Source organism: Tauraco erythrolophus, chromosome 5 (assembly GCF_009769465.1).
Source record: "Tauraco erythrolophus isolate bTauEry1 chromosome 5, bTauEry1.pri, whole genome shotgun sequence".
Taxonomy (NCBI): Eukaryota; Metazoa; Chordata; class Aves; order Musophagiformes; family Musophagidae; genus Tauraco; species Tauraco erythrolophus.
Genome location: NC_141469.1, coordinates 12989208 through 13005250, shown reverse-complemented (window position 1 = coordinate 13005250; position 16043 = coordinate 12989208). Strand labels below are relative to the sequence as shown.

Sequence of the window (16043 nt, the reverse complement as noted above, 5' to 3'; positions counted from 1 at the left end):
TAAAATTGGATTAAAGCTCTCACTTGGTGGTTTTACATATGGTTTGTACCTGTCTGTCTGTGCTTTCAGATGATTCGAGGACCAAGTGTAATTCTGAACAGAGGTGTCAGTGAGAAACGAACCGTGCTCTATTACTCGTCTCTGAAATCTTGAAATTGGCCTTTCATTTTTGTCTAAATCTGTCGCTGCGAGCAGTGGCTGATCAGCAGCACTCAGAGGGGCTGTGTGCGAACATACGGCAGCCCTCCAAAGGCCTGCTCCTGCCCGGAGACCAAATGAGGTGCAGCCTGAGCGCTCGTTTTGCTCAGAAGATGAGGACTCGGGAGCTTAGAAGTCACAGCATCCCTTGTGCTGCTCCAGGCGTGAGTTATGATCTGCGGGCTTTTTAATGAATAGTGCTTGCTGACTAGTTCTGTCTTGTTTTTTGGGTTTTATTCTTCTCCTGAGTGTTTTTTTTTGTTGTTATTGTTGATATTACTGTCCAAGGGGCTTAGTGCTCTTCAGCACAACAAGGCAGGACCTGCAGTGCTAAGAAAACAGTCATGTCTGGAAGCATGAATTATATTTTTTTTTTCCTCCTTTAGTTTTGAACTGCCATTTTGTTTCAGAGGGAATTAGACTGGGATTTAAATTAGAAGTGAACATAGCAAGCAGGTGTTTGATAAGAGTTATAATGGGCAAAGATAGTTAAACGATGTGGTTTCAGTTATTCAAACAGTACTTTTGAAAATAGTACAAATTTGCTATCTTTGGCTGGAAACATTTTTTTTTTTTGAGGTTGGAGTAAGTGCAGATTTATCCAGTAGCTTGGTGGTTGAAGCATTCATCTGTGATGCAGAAGATATAATTAAAATCTCTGTTCTGAGAAGCTTTGAAACCATATATCCCTACCTTGAATCAGATGCTGAATGCGCTGAATTCAATTTACGCCCAGGTCGGATAAGAAGCTTAATCAAAACAGTTGCAAAATAACTGGCAACTGACTTACAAAATGTCACTTTTTTGCACAGACATATTATCAACACTCAGTTCTGTGGTATTTCTTGAGTCAGTAACGTTGTGGTTTTCCCAGCAATATGGCAACACCCAGTTACGCAGTTATTTCTTGAGTTAGTGATGTTGTGGTTTTTCCAGCAATATGACACTTATATTCTGAGCTCTTTTCTCTGGTCCTTGCCATTGCCTTCTCCATCAAGAAGAACATCTTACAAGCTGACTTGGCTCCCCTCCTTCCAGCTTCTTCACCTGGGACGGTGTGTGTGAGGTAGCAGTGGGTTAATGCAGTATCATCACGTCTGCCCAGATGTGATGCTGCAATACAGCATCGTTCTCTTACCTACCTGTGTGCCTGGGATAATGACAGTGCTTGACACCGTGGTTTCTAAGGTGGGCAAGATGCGCAACAGCAATGCTGTCCAGCTGTATTTATTTATTTAGTCTCAGTTTAGAGCTTCTTTTCAGCTCTAGACAGGCATATCGATGGCAAGGATTTCTTTGAGAAATAAGGACTGGTTAGAAAGAGGATCCTTAAATTCTGACCCAGCTGTGTTTCTTTGAGAGAAATATCAGAAAATAATGGATCTTTGTGTTGGTTTTCAAAACACCTTTTCCTTTGAGGTAATTGCAATAGTCTTTTAGGAGTGTGCTTGCGATCTCTTCAGGGACATCAGAATTCCTTGTTCTGTCTCTCCTTTCTCCCACCTGATGGGGCGACATTCACGGCAAAGTTCTCTAAGTATGGCAACTTCTCCATCTCTTCAAAAGCAACCTTAATATAGATAGCTGGAGGGTAACTGTCCATGAGGCAGGAGCTCTCAGCTCTCCTCAGAGGGAGCACACATATCGCATCTTTCCAACCTCGACTCTCAGCCTTGAAATTAAAAGACCAAACACTGGTTTCAGATCTGAGTCTCTTTTTGGTGCGGTGCAGATATCAATGACATCAAGCAATGATATCAAGTGGAAAGAGACTAGAAGTAACACTTTTGAAGCATCTGCATTTTGTTCCTAACTCAAACATTTGCCAGCATCTTGGCTTCAGGTGAATTCACTGTGCCTCTGTTCCTTTTCTTTAAAATAGAAATAATTCTGCTTTTCTGCTTTACAGACTGGGAGGACATGCTATATGAAAGTTTGACATTATTATTTATTTGTGTGTTATTGTTCTGTCTTTTAGTTAAGATGACAGGGCTTTTGTACTGTCCCGTACTACTTGCGCTGTGCTAACAGTACAAATTTGTGCTGTTTCTGTGTTGTATTCTGCTCTCGTATATCCCTGAACAGTGAGAGATAATTGGGACACAATAAAGTGTGCAAGGGAAGAATTGCACAGGGGAGGAAGGGGCAGAGTTTCACATGGTAGATGTTTTGGCATCCAGGGAGAGATGTCCAACCACCTCCAGATGAGCAGTCATTGAGTGCCAGTAGGTATGTTGGAGATGCCGCTATGATTGCTTTCCTGATAGAGCTGGATCTCCTGCATCTGTCATCTGCCTTACTGCCGGTTCAAACACTGATACCTGCCACCTTCCTATTGGACTCAGCTTGAAAGTCAATATGGATAGACAGCTGAAATGGGCCATAACTCTTGTATGGGAAGCATGGGCACCACAACCTCTCGGCATCCCCAAAGGACTCCTCCCTCAAATGGTTTCTCACCTCTTCATTATAAACCTATTTGCTTTATCTAGATGGTTCTGTTTAGATGTGTTACTTTTTTTTTTTTTACTGGTAGTTTCTAATTATGATTTTTCGGGATCACCAAATGTGCATTCACCATCATTAGTGGCTTCTTCTCATGTTATTTGTTTCATGTTCAGGGAATAGAAACCAGATTGCAAAATAATGAGCTACCTTGTGTATTTCAGAAACATACCCCTCGCAATATGCATTTCAATGATTATCGTCACAGTTGGCTATGTGTTAACAAACGTGGCTTATTTCACTACAATCAGTGCTGGGGAATTGCTGCTTTCAAAAGCTGTAGCAGTGGTAAGTTACAGAAGAAAAATACAAAGCTATATCCCTGCTGCAGTTGTGTTTGTTGATATATTCTTATTTCCAGGGGAAAAAAATCGGGGGGACACATCCAATCAGGCTTTTCTATGGCTCCTCTTTCACACCATGTGTTAGCATCCTGGTGAACTTAGTCTGATTTTTGACTGATGAGTGGGATTGCACTTAAAGCCATCGATAGCATTTGTAATGTAATGTTAGATCGTATTTATTGACCTGATATAACAAAGTCAATAGGACATTAATTTTATAGCCAATTCATGATTCTTTGCTAAATTGTAGGCCAAACTCCTGGGAAGCAGGAAACACAGATATTTGTGGAAGTGGGAATTCTGAACTATTTTTTTTGTAGCAAGAAGCAGTAACGCTGTGTCTGCACAATGTGCGTCCCGAGCACTTAGGAAATGGGTTACTGTGAATACTGGAGTTCATCTGGGAAGGAGTTGCAAGGCAGCCTGGCTTGGAAATACTGCTTTGATTGTTCTTGCTGAATGGTGACAATGACACTGATTTTTGTATTTATGGTATCTGACTCGCAATGAGGAAATAAAAATTTCTATTTACTTTCCAGTAGTGACACTGCCTGTGGCTATTTCAATTGACGTGGCATTTAAAAGATGACCAAATTCTGTAGCTCATGGGAGATTTAGAAACGAAACATTTTACAAACCTGAAGAAAATTGTGTATGTCTCCTGTGGTGCCCAAAACTCCAATTAAGACTCTTCTGGTAACCTAGAACAATAAAGTGTGAATGGGTGGACTATACCACTGGGTAGCATCAGCTAAGTAAAATGAAGGCCGTTGTAAAAAAATACTAGGTATGCAGATCAGACCTCGAGTCATTCAGACTGAGTCTTCTCTTTTGGAGTCATAATAGTCTGAACAGAGAGAAATCAGGGCCTGATTCCACCTACACAGCATTGCCTCAACTGACAATCTTCCACACGCAGTCAGGAACAAAGGTGGGGGACCTCATCTGGAGTAGCCTCGGTGACACAAAATAAAAGGTAACAAAGGCACAGCACAACTTTCAGTGAGGGATGTACAAAAGAGGTATAAATAAAGCTTACCATACTGATTAATAATTTGTTAATAAAGTGAAATTGCTTTCATGTTTTATGAAAAGTCACTGTATGTTTCTCTCTCCTCTAACAGACCTTTGCCGAACGACTAATGGGAGACTTTTCTTTAGCTGTACCAGTATTTGTTGCTCTCTCCTGCTTTGGATCTATGAATGGCGGCGTTTTTGCAGTATCCAGGTGAGCATTGCTAATATTCCTGGGAGTGAAGGGCATGGGATATACACTGAAAGTAAGGAAGCAAGGAGAAGGAAGAGTAAGATTCGTTCCTGTAGCAGGAAATGAAAAATGACTTTAATTTTTACTAGGTGTGGGGCTTTTTCTCACTTAGCTCGTGTTGAATTTAGTGTCTTCTTCTTAAAACCCTGTTAACGGTTTGGAAATGGATCCCTCTGAGCCTAGCACTTAATTAACGGCTGCTTTGTTTCATGCAAAGGAGGGCAATTGGAGAGAAAATATCAACTAATTCCGAACACTAAGCCTAGTGTAAGAGAAAGAGGGAACGCCTTCAGAGATGACTTTGATTTCTGCGTATGGGCTTCTCCTGCTAGTCTTTTCATTCAGAATACCTCAAACAAGCCTAAGAAGTGCCGCTGTGCTCCGTGACTTTCATGAAGCCGCTTTGCCTAGTCGCAGTAATGAGCACATTTAAAGTCTGTCCGCATTTATTTCCCACCAGGATGTTCTTCGTTGCATCCCGCGAGGGTCACCTTCCGGAAATTCTCTCCATGATTCATGTCCGCAAGCACACTCCTCTGCCAGCTGTCATTGTTTTGGTAAATCATACAAACAAATGTTCCTGCACAAGAATTCATATTACAGGCTTGCTCTGGAGGATTCGAGCAGAATTTGGGCACTGCTTGAGTCTCATTTATTAATGTGTACGTGGGCTTTGGGCAAGGCAGAGGACAGTAAAGAGAGGAATGAGATTTGGGAGTTGTTCTTATTCCATCATCTTCTTGCTGTCTTGTCGGTAGCACTTGACTGCCTATCGCTGCAGCCTAATTCATGTCTTATGGCCCTTTATTTCTAAGGACCTGCTAGTGATGAGCTAGTTCCCTTTCAGAGAAACAAATTCCAGTTAAACAAACAAACAAAAAAGGGACTCATTTAACTGAAAGTGCAGCTAAACACCAGCATCTGGGAGCGCCCTAAAGACTCATTATACCACCTTATAGTGAAAAATGCAAACAATTATGCACTAAGATAATGGAAGGGGAACCCTCAGCAGTGCAGTGTAGCAGTGATTAAAAAATGAGAGAATGTGTGTCTGGGCAATAGTCTGTGAATTGTCAAAGGAAAAACACCAGTATTGTAGTGGAAATCCTATTACTGACTTCTAAAATAGCAGCAGAGCTAAACATTGGACATGTGTTTGCGCTGCAGATGAATTTGTACGGTAAAACGTCAGGACAAAATGTCAAAATACTGACCTCAAACCTCGGTTTGCATAGTGCCAAGAAGATTTCCACTTAACTTGCAGTGTTCATAACCGTGGGTGTTCAGCCCCTCTTTTGGGACCAATGACTCTGATGTATCTGGACAGACCTCTGCATCTGTAGGGAGTTCTAGCCACAGCAGATGATGTACGTGCATCTGTGAGCGTACGCTAGTAAGATCAGATGCTTGTACTGGAATTTAAATCAGTTTTTGCTATAGATGCCTATAAGGTCACTTCTGAAGTGCCAGCTGCAGCATTGAATTTTACATGTGCACATACATCTGTAGGCTTCCAAATTTCGAAAATTAGGCAATGTGATCATGGTGAAAAGTTTTAATGGAATTCATTTTACATAAGCATTTACTTTGCATTTTATTTCATTGGGCTGAAGTAGTCATACCTTTCAGGTAAATTGCGTTGACTGTTTTCTCTGGAATGAAATGCACGGAGTGTATGAATACGTTATTTTTTTCTAAAAGACATTTTCTGCTATTGCATCTGGTCCTGTTACACCAGTGCATTGATTTCCTTTGAAAAAAGTCAGATTCTCTTATGAAGATGGCTTTCCTTCAGAGATTGTAATTTTTTTCTTATCTTATTGCAACTAGTGTAGTTGCAAGATACATTCTGCATCGATAGTCTGCATTTTAGCATCTTCCTATTTTATTTCTCCTGCCAAGTTCTACACACCGTAAGAAAGGAAAGAGTTCTTGAAGTGAAAATGAGCATGTTCAGCGTTGGAGGCTTGTTAAATATAAAAAATTTTTTAGGAATTAAGAGATCTGTTTATGTATATATGTCCTGGTATTTGATAGATGTGTGTGTAGCAGCTCCAAGAAATCATGATATTGGATTGTAGTCCTACATTATTTTTTTTCTTGATAGCTCTCCTTCACTGTCCATGGCCCTTTCTTGCTTTATCGTGCTTATAACGGAGATTTTAAACTTTTAGGGGCTGAGTCTATATAGAAGAAATCTTGCCTAATATAATGCAGTGATAAAATTTCCTTTGACCTTTACAGAGAAGGAGTTTGCTGAATATCTATGTGTAAAGAGCCAAGCACTTTGCAAGTCATGAGAGGTTGGAAGCCAGAGACCCATATTTGAAATATTGATCCTTCTGGTTCAAATCCATGCTGTCTTCATTGCTTTTTTTTTTTTTTTTTTAAAAAAAAAAAAAACTGAGAGAGGCTGTGAATCTAGATAACTAATACCAGTTAGTTTCCCTTACTTAGTGATTTAAAGATTTAGCCCAGTGTTTTACTGCATCTGCAGTTGATGTCATCTGTTGCCTGGTTCTAAACCTAGAGAGGCCATCGCTGCCAGGCTCTTCCCCCTTGCTGAACAATAAGGGCTATGGTGAATTTGACTTCATCCCTGAATGCAGGGACTGTGTCATTGTAGGTGTAGGGTGTCTCATATCGAAAGTGCAGCCTTGATCCAAGCTATGAATGTTCTGCTTTTGTCCAGAGATTACCCTGAAATAGATCCCTGTAGCCTATGCTAATCATCTAACCCAAGACACAGCACTAGTTTATACATAAGCTTTTGCCTGCATCACAGAGACCTTGTACCTCAGAACAGCTTTTTAATGAGGAAACGTTGTTTATTCTAGTGTCCCCTCTCCTTGCTGTTCAGTAGCTGCCTGAGTGACAGCTAAATGCTTCTTTCTGCTCAGAAACTTTTGCATTTCCAATGCGCAACAAGTCTACACCCTGCAAACCTGAAAGGCAGCCTGCGTATCCAAGATGGTGGCAACCCGGTGTGCCCAACTGGCACCCCGTGGTGTGCAGCTAGCCCTTACCATGTCCTTGTTGCTGGGGTTCCCCGTTGTAGTCTGGGGGACCATAAGACTTTTTTCTTCCACAAAACACCTAGAAGCATCCACTTCATATGATCAGATGTGACCAAAATTTACCTGCTCTTATCGTTTGCACCCATGATGAGCAAGTAAATCTGCAGTGGGCTAATATATTTCTCAGGTCCCATAAGAAGGGAGCCCAGGATGCTCAAGCATTTTGGTGACATGGTGGGCTGTGTGCCCATGTATTTGTCTGGGTCACAGAGGACAGATGTGTGTTGGATCACGTGTGGCCTCCCAGGACAGATATATATTGATCAAACATGATCTCAGGGGACAGCTGGGTATCGATCACCCACCTGATTGGCATGAGAAAGGCAGAACCAAAGGCTGTAGCCCTCAAGTGTTTCTGCACAAGGCTGTGCCTTGTCCTCGTGGGAAAATCTGTCATTGCTGCTGTAAAATAATAGAGATCAATCCACTAAACCCCTCTTACGCTCTGAATTTCTTTTGCAGCATCCTCTCACAATGATAATGTTATTCAACGGGGATCTCTACAGCCTCCTGAATTTCCTCAGTTTTGCCAGGTGGCTTTTTATTGGACTAGTAGTTGCTGGGTTGATTTATCTCAGATATAAACGTCCTGATATGCCTCGTCCTTTCAAGGTAACCTCCGCTCTCTACTGTTTTACATGAATCCTTCTCCCTCCTATCTCTCATGCAGTCAGGCAGTAAAGGAGCATTTTCTGAGGCAGAAAGCTAACAGGCAGAAAAACAGAGTTAACAGAAAATAGTCTTTTGCATTGAAAGGTCTCCAAGTGTTTTCCTGCAAGCTCCCCAGCACTATCCCAGCTGTGGGGATAAAGATAATTCTTGCCCCATTCCCTGGTGCCTGGAGGGCAGCGGCTGCAGCTGCTGTGCCAAAGTGAAGGTGTTTGCTCGGTTTTGCCAGTCTGTCGCGTCGAGGCAGTGTGATGCAAGCTGTGTGAAAATACCTCTGGTCCTGTGTAGTCGCATAGGGTTCGAACTGCAAATATTGGGGTTACATGTGCCAACCTGATTTTCAGCCACTCCTCTATTTGTTGTCTTCTTTGATAAAAGCCTGAATGATTTTGCTACCGGAATTGATGTCAGGTTTAAGCATTAATGTTAAACATTTATTTCATTGCCTATCCGATACTGAATATACTGATTTGATGTGCAAATAAGTTAGTAGTGCCATTATTTGGGATTTGTAAGGGATCTGCAGGCACAGTTATAGTGAACCCAAAAAGAAAACGCTAGTAGTCTCACCCATTGAACAGTAGTTGTTTTGGCCTCGGTTCTGCCACTCTTCTTGCTTATTTTAAGTAACATCTTACAAAGTAAGTTGTCCTATTGTGTAGCCAGAAAGATAAGGTCCATCATGAAGGAGAAAAAAAAAGAGGGATCTATCCCTATTTGTATATTGCCAAGAAGCTTATTTTGTGAAAAACTAAGAATGTGCACTGTTGCATTCTCGTAGGTATATCTGTAAATAAGAAGGTCAACAGCACAACCTGTTTTGCTTTGATTAAAAAAAAAAAGTGCTTTGAGAGTGCACAAAAGAGGAACAGTAATGCTTCAAGGCATGAAAGGAAGAGAATAATCTCCAAGGAATTCTCTGCTCTGCGTTACAGCAAACATCTCGCAAGCCGTGCCTGTAGGCGTTTCCTTCAGAGAAGTGCTAATGTAATGATTGTAGTGGCATTCTTAAAAATTGAAAGAATTAGTTTGATATTGTTATTTTTTTTGTACTTTCAACAGTGACACTGATAATGCTATCAGTCATACAGTCAGAAAGTGCTTTTTCAGTAGCTATCAGTTGCATAATGCTATCAAATATCTTTATCACCAGATAAATTGGTCTTTAATTTGCTCTCTTCCTGCCGGATTTTGATTTTTACCTTAGGAAGAAAATCAATATGTTCTTAATAGTTTTAAAAGGTGAGTTGAGCTCCTGGTCGTGTTTTAAAATGTTTTCTAATAGGTAATTATCAAAGAGGAAATCTTTACTGCAGTTGGTGCTGCTTACTTATCTACTGGGGGATTAGAGAAAGGACTTTCGCAATGTAACTTATTTACGGCCTTTATGTTTGAAAGGACGTAAAACACTGTGGTGTTTTAGTGTGTAATTAAACGACTTTGGTGCTCGCTGCATAGCTTGGTTTCTGCAGCCACTGACACTTTGCGTGTTCTAGATACTCATATTTCTCCAGAACTATCCTGTACTGCTGGGTTTTGTCCAATTTACATTTCACGGAACATTAAGCACTATAGTCATTCAATAGCAAGGTCAATGTAAAGTAATGTTTCTTTGTGTGGTTATGTTTCAGGTGCCTCTATTTATTCCCGCGTTGTTTTCCTTCACCTGCCTCTTCATGGTTGCACTGTCACTTTACTCTGATCCAGTGAACACGGGGATTGGATTTGCAATAACCCTGACTGGAGTTCCCGCCTACTACCTCTTTATTGTATGGGACAATAAGCCAAAGTGGTTCAGAAAGCTCCTAGGTAAGTCCCGGTGGGACTCTCCTCCTTGGTGCTGACTCTGGGAATTTCTCAGGGCTCTCCATGTTGTGAAACCCTGCTGATCGATCCTCTCAGCTGCTCTGAACTGGAGATGACAATGCACGTTTCTTTTCGGCACATGCTACAGCATTGCTCTGCTGGTTACAATCAATGTCCGCTAGTTAACGAGTTATGTTTACAGTAAGCCTGTCTTCAGCTGGTGATTGACTTTAAATGACTGGATACTTCTCCCCCTGCCCGCTTCTCCCCTCTCTCCCCTACAAACATCTGATTCCTTTTAAATCACCCATCTCCCTACCCTGGCCCTTGGCCCACACTAGTAGAGAAAGTATTTCACTCCTAGGAGAATCGGTTTGGCAGCTTAAACATCACAGTTGTGATGACAGGATGGGCTCAGTGGTCCCTGCTGAGGCCACACATCTCTGGAGTATTCGGAATGGGACAGGCTCCATCGGGCATGGTATGGGGATACAGTCCTTAGTGGTTGCTCCCAACAAAATGATAGCAAAATATACCGTGCCTGACACACCTCTGTGGAAATTGTTTCTGTGCTTCATGAAAGATGACTTCCGAAGGACTTAGCTGTAGTATTTCACACCTGAAATACACTGAGAATCATTTTTATACCATTTCTGAAAGTTTTTGAAACCATTTGTGGAAGTTCTGATGTATTGGAGAAGGGTTATTTGGAGCATTTAAATTAGAAGTCAGTAACATTTATTGCAGCTCCCCATTCTTCTCTTTTTTGTTACTGAGTATGATAGGAGGTTTCCAAAATGGAGGTAATTTTCATAACATGAAACAATAATGTAGGCAAAATATTGGAGGAATTATGGATAATTTATTAAACAAAACTGAAAGAAAATCTGCTTCAAAAGAAAAACGCAACCCATTAAATTTTTTCAGCTAAAAATAGCCTATTTGTGTAGGTGCTGAGTCAAAAATACATATTGTCTTCTGTGCTTTCGTCTTAAGGGATGATTTAAAATGAGCTGCTCACAACCAAAGAATAGGGCTTTTATATGTATGCTATTATACTACAGCTTTTCATATGTATTTTCTCTATATAAATACAGATTATATAGTTATGTCTGTTGTAGAATCTATGAATTTCCCTCTCAATTCATGCTGGGAAGTCCATGGACAACAGGGCAGAAAGTATTTACAGAAAAGGATATTATCTTGAGGCTAGGACACTCTGGTCTGCTTAATTTTATATCCATAAAGTTATAAATTACTTGCAATGTCCTGGGAATGGGTAGAAAGCTCCAGTGCAAATGAAAACAGTTGTATGCAAAAAGACATTCTATTAAATAGTTGGTTTTCCATCTGTTTATAATTTATCAGCCTTGACATTTAGGGACTAGGAAATTTTCCGTTATCAAACTCAGGAGAGTTTTGGCATTTTCTGTGAGGTCTCAGAGGTTTTGGAATTCAGTTACTTGAATCTCTGGCCACAGGATGCCAGTGTTGAACCACATTACTTGGGTGAGAGAAAAAATATTCTCTTTAAGGTAGACTGGGTAGATGTGAAGCTTTTTCTGCCAGCTGTGACAATGAAGGTGAATCTTCTAGCTGTTTAGATAACACAAAATTTCTCCTCCTAGAAGGAAAGCCTGGTGCCTATGTAATACCTACGATGGACACAGTGTACTGGCGCAGAGGGGACAGCAGGAAACCCCAGTCACTGGGTGAAACAGCTTGTTTGCTTTGTAATTGCTATTCCCAAAATAGCAACAGTAATGATGGAAAACTGATGCTGACAGTTTTGGGGTGGAGCAGAGTGGAGATTTACTTGTTAAATAAAAAGATGATTTCTTTTTTTTCTCCCCCTCAGAAGAAGCAATAAACCTTCTGTGTGGAGTCATTAAGCTGGCATTATTTTGTGAGTGTTAAGGGAGCTCCGTTGTATAACCTGAGAGCATTTTTCAAAGGCGTTGATTGAGGATAAATTCACTTAAGGTACCTCTGTGAGATACAGAAAAGAAAATTCATTGGACAGCTGCAAGCTTTACATTCTAACCTTGAAACAATATGCATTAGGTGTTCATAGGCATGAAAGAGTGATTCCAGACACGAGGTAAATGGACAACATGAGAAAAGGTGACTGTCATTTAAGATTTTTGCCAGATTAACTGGGCAATGTTCTTTGAGGAGATAACTGATTTTTCTAGACAAAGGAGAACGTGATAGATCCAATCTGCTTAGACTTCAGCAAAGCATTTCGTGGAGTACCACAGGGGAATCAAACCTGTTAGTCTGAACATTGTGTCGTGCTAACAAGACTCTTCCCAGGCTGCTTCTTCCTCTGTGCAGCCCAGCGCGAGAACAGAGCGGTGTGGGGCTCTCGTTACCCATTTGCAAAGTCACCTTCTTGGGGAACTTGGCTTGTTCAGCTCCTCAGGCGTGCTTTGGAGATGAGAGATGCCTTCTGCTCGTAAACCCTACGTGGAACACGTGCTACTTGAGTAAAGGGCAGCACTGGTGCAAAAGCACACGAGTACAGAACAGCCCCATATAAAATTAGACTGGATGTTCAGAATAGGTGTTGTAAGGATCAGAGGAGAGGGATGTTGAACAGCCAGAATGAGTAGTGGGATAAAAGACCCAGCCTGAAGACAACTACGTTTATGAAAGGGGTTTCAGATTGGTTCCGGTAGCAGAGCCCTCAAATGGATTACCCAAGAAATCCTCTCCAAGGCTGAACGTCTTTGTTTTGTATGTTTTGACTCTGCTTAATGGCATTTACATTGCCCATTCTCCTTACCAAGGTGCTGCATTGAACAAAAGGTAACTTCACAGTTTGTGGGGTTAATAGGGCCTGGTGATATTTTGCAGCGAGAATAACATTTTATTCTCTCCTTTTTCAAAGAAATTTTGCTGTAGCACCAGATGTGCTGGGACAAATCATTTTCAGCTAGCACAGACTTCATTTGACCTCCGCTTTCTTGCTTTTTGTAGATCTAATGTGAAAATGAAAAAAGTCAAGCCCAGCAAATCCTACGAAGCAGATCAACGCTTCCATTTGGGCTTCCTCAGTCGAAAACCCAACCTTAGGCTCATATTCAAAACATCTATTTCTTTACAGTAGCTTGAATTGAAAGGAGCTTAACAGTTGAATCCTGCTTTCCTTGTAGCCTGAGCCCATGCTGGAAAAGAGATCTGCTTATATAACAAAATGTCTCTTCTAGGGTTATTTACAAACACCCCAGGATGACACTTGCTCACTCAGGACAGAGTGTTATACGCTCAGTTTGCTTCTTTTTGTTGAGTTTGTGATGTTGGGATCTGCAGGAAATCATCTCAGCATTTTCCTGTTGCAGATTTCATGTCCGGTCTTATATGTATGCAGTAGATTACTGCTTGCTTTCCTCACCTGAGCTTTATGTGGTGCTTATATAGATACCAGGTCTCAGTTTTTTATAAAAGTTGTCCACTGGGACCTGTTTACAGTGAATTCTCCTCTTGAAAGGGAAAATTAAGGTTTAAATTTTTTCCGGTTTGGGGGTGGGGGGAAGTCATCTTTACTGTCATGGTACATTAAGTTGTCTTGTTACAAACATGAAGCTAGTCCTGTCACTCCAGGTACTGCTCAAGGCAGACGATACAGAGATACTGATCTGAGACAGATTGGAACGTATTTTTGGGGGGAAAATACTCCTTATACTGTCTTATCCTGAGTATATTGCAACCAAAAACCCAAGCAAGCACCCTAGCTCCCCCAACTTGTCTGATTACTCTTCCATGGCTTCATGTCAGAACAGAGCAAAACTACCCTGTGGAAATGGAAGAGTGGCAGCTGTCTCCTGCCTCAGCGAGGGCAAGGGCTTGCTGCAAGTGGCTCTTGTCGAACAGGGTATTAAAATCACAGCCGGCTCTCGAGATGCTCAGGCTTTCCCCCTGCTGCTGTGCCCTTTTCCGAGAGCTGCTACACCATAGCTCAGCTTGACAGAAAGTCTGTTTTTCTTCTTCTTCCTTTGCTCAACCTCAAACCTGGAAGGAGTGGGATGGCAGGGGCAAAGCCCTGCTGGCTTTCCTGCTGCTGACTTTCCTCCTGCCCTTCACCCCGGCCATGTTCAGCCCCGTTCTGAAGTCCCCGCTGTGGGTAGGGGAGGGAGATGGGAGGAAAAAGCAGTCCCTGTTGACTCCCAGCCTCTCTGACCCCATCAGTTTACAGTCTAAGGGCAACCTGGCTTTGCACTGAACCAGTGACCTCCAGAGAGAAGAGCAAAAGACAGCAGAGCCTGCCTTAGACAGGAGAGCAGGAAAGCAGTTTCGGTTCATATCCTCTGTGAGTTGCACTGTTTTACCCTCCTCGCTTTACACCTCCTGGTGTAAACGCCGACACACCGTGCTAGACAAGGAAAATCAGAACTTTCTCTTACTACAACTCCTGCTTGTTTAAAATGGGTGAAAAAAAAAATAAGTGAGAAAGGAGTGGTAAGAGAATGCTCTTCTGCTATTCTCTATGTAAATTAACTGTGCCATTTATGAATCAGTACTGTAAAAAGAAAACCAGCAAAACTGTCAGAAGGAAATAAACGTCGAGAGTGACATAAAGACAACGTGAAGTTGCTTTGGATGTGTGACGTTCTTAGACCTGTGAAGCTTTGTAATCAGTTTCCTTTCATTTTAATCTTTTTTTCTTTTTTGCTTAGGCAGGTCCTGGCACAGCTGAATTAACTCGTTTGAACTCTTTCAGACTTTTATTTCAGCTTGCAACTTTGTTAAAACTAAGCAGTTGTGCAGAGTAGTTGTGCCTTAAAATGCATGCAGACCTTTATTGAACAGGTTTATACCTCCATACCCTTCCACTGTTATTGTCTACGTATAGCCTTGGATCAGAGGCAAAGAAAACATAGTTTAAAAGAAAAAAAAATCGAATCAGACATTTAAATGATACATGCACCTGGTGTACATGACAGCTGTGAACCGTATGTGCAAGTAGGCTGTATAGCAGCTAAGATAATTTTCCTGGCTGCTTCTGCCTTCCCTCTCCCCACCAAAATTTCCCACATTTTTTTCTTTTACCTTTGCAGACAGGGTAACCTTAACGTTGCAAATCCTCTTGGAAGTTGTCCCACCAGAGGAAGACCAGAAATCATGATCTTCGTGCACAGCTTTTGGCTTGGTGTTTCATTTCAACCTGAGGAAGAGGGTAGGGAGCTTTCTCCCCCTACCTAATGTACTGCAAACTGGAGGAACAAGTCACAGCTGAGATGGATACCGAGCGAGTCACTTACCAGAACTGTATTTTATGATGTTACAAAATTTTTTTTAATGTAAAAAGCAAGAACTTGTGCTATGAGGGGACTCATCTCTTCACTATTTCTTTTGTTCCAGTGTCATATTTTAACAAATCGTAGGTTCATCAGGCTAGGATTTTGATTGAATCGTCGCTGAAAATAGGTTTAAGCAACGTGTAAGTAATAGTTGGGTGTACTGTGAAGAACGTATCCTGCTTGCTGTCTCTGAAGAACCAGACTGTCACCAGAGGAAGGGTGAGATAAAGCTGCTGAGTTTCACTTATGAATGTTCTTTCCGTCACTCCGTTTGGCAGATGGATTTGACTTCCTTTGGCTCGCTGGGAGCACTGGCACACCGATGCAGAAGCACAGCAGTTTCCACACCTTTGTGGTGGCAAGTTCAAGGTTTCTTCCTTCCAGAGCTGTTATACTATAGCCCATAGGAACATCTTCTGAGAATTAACACTTCTGTCAGCGGGGCAGGAAGATTCCTAGCCTGGGGGCAGTAATTTTATACACGTTAAAGTTTCTACCAGTCTAGAAGCGATTACTGTTTTTTCCAGTGTTTTTTTGTTTTGTTTTTTTTTTGTGTACGTATGTGTAGGAAATACAGCAGCTAAGTAATCACCTCCAAATGAGTGAAAACATTTGAATGTGACCTCTGTTGCTGCATGTTTCCCTGCCCATGGCAGGGGGGTTGGAACTAGATGATCTTTGAGGTCCCTTCCAACCCAAACCATTCTATGATTCTATGAATATTTTCTATATAGAAGCATATGGACCTGCAGTTACCAGTCAGGCAAACCTGATTTTAAAGTTTTATATCATTGTCAGTGGGCAGAAATGAATAATAGTCACTGGTGGGAATACTGTATAGACACAGCAATAAATGCAATACCTTTTTATGAAT

At 41.5% G+C, this 16043-nt stretch overlaps 1 protein-coding gene across 2 annotated transcripts in view; it reads left to right on the top strand.

The window, feature by feature from the left end:
* The window catches only part of SLC7A11 (solute carrier family 7 member 11), a 58105-nt gene extending 43111 nt beyond the window's left edge, over positions 1-14994 (top strand). The window contains exons 7-12 of one of the 2 annotated variants that reach the window (XM_009978301.2): positions 2868-2991; positions 4172-4275; positions 4775-4871; positions 7854-8003; positions 9692-9869; positions 14927-14994. In XM_009978301.2, the coding sequence (XP_009976603.1) occupies positions 2868-2991; positions 4172-4275; positions 4775-4871; positions 7854-8003; positions 9692-9869; positions 14927-14994 (721 nt within the window). Of the gene's footprint in view, positions 1-2867; positions 2992-4171; positions 4276-4774; positions 4872-7853; positions 8004-9691; positions 9874-14926 lie in introns of both variants that reach the window. The other variant, XM_086611282.1, reaches the window with a different exon arrangement.
* Positions 14995-16043: the final 1049 nt, after the last annotated feature.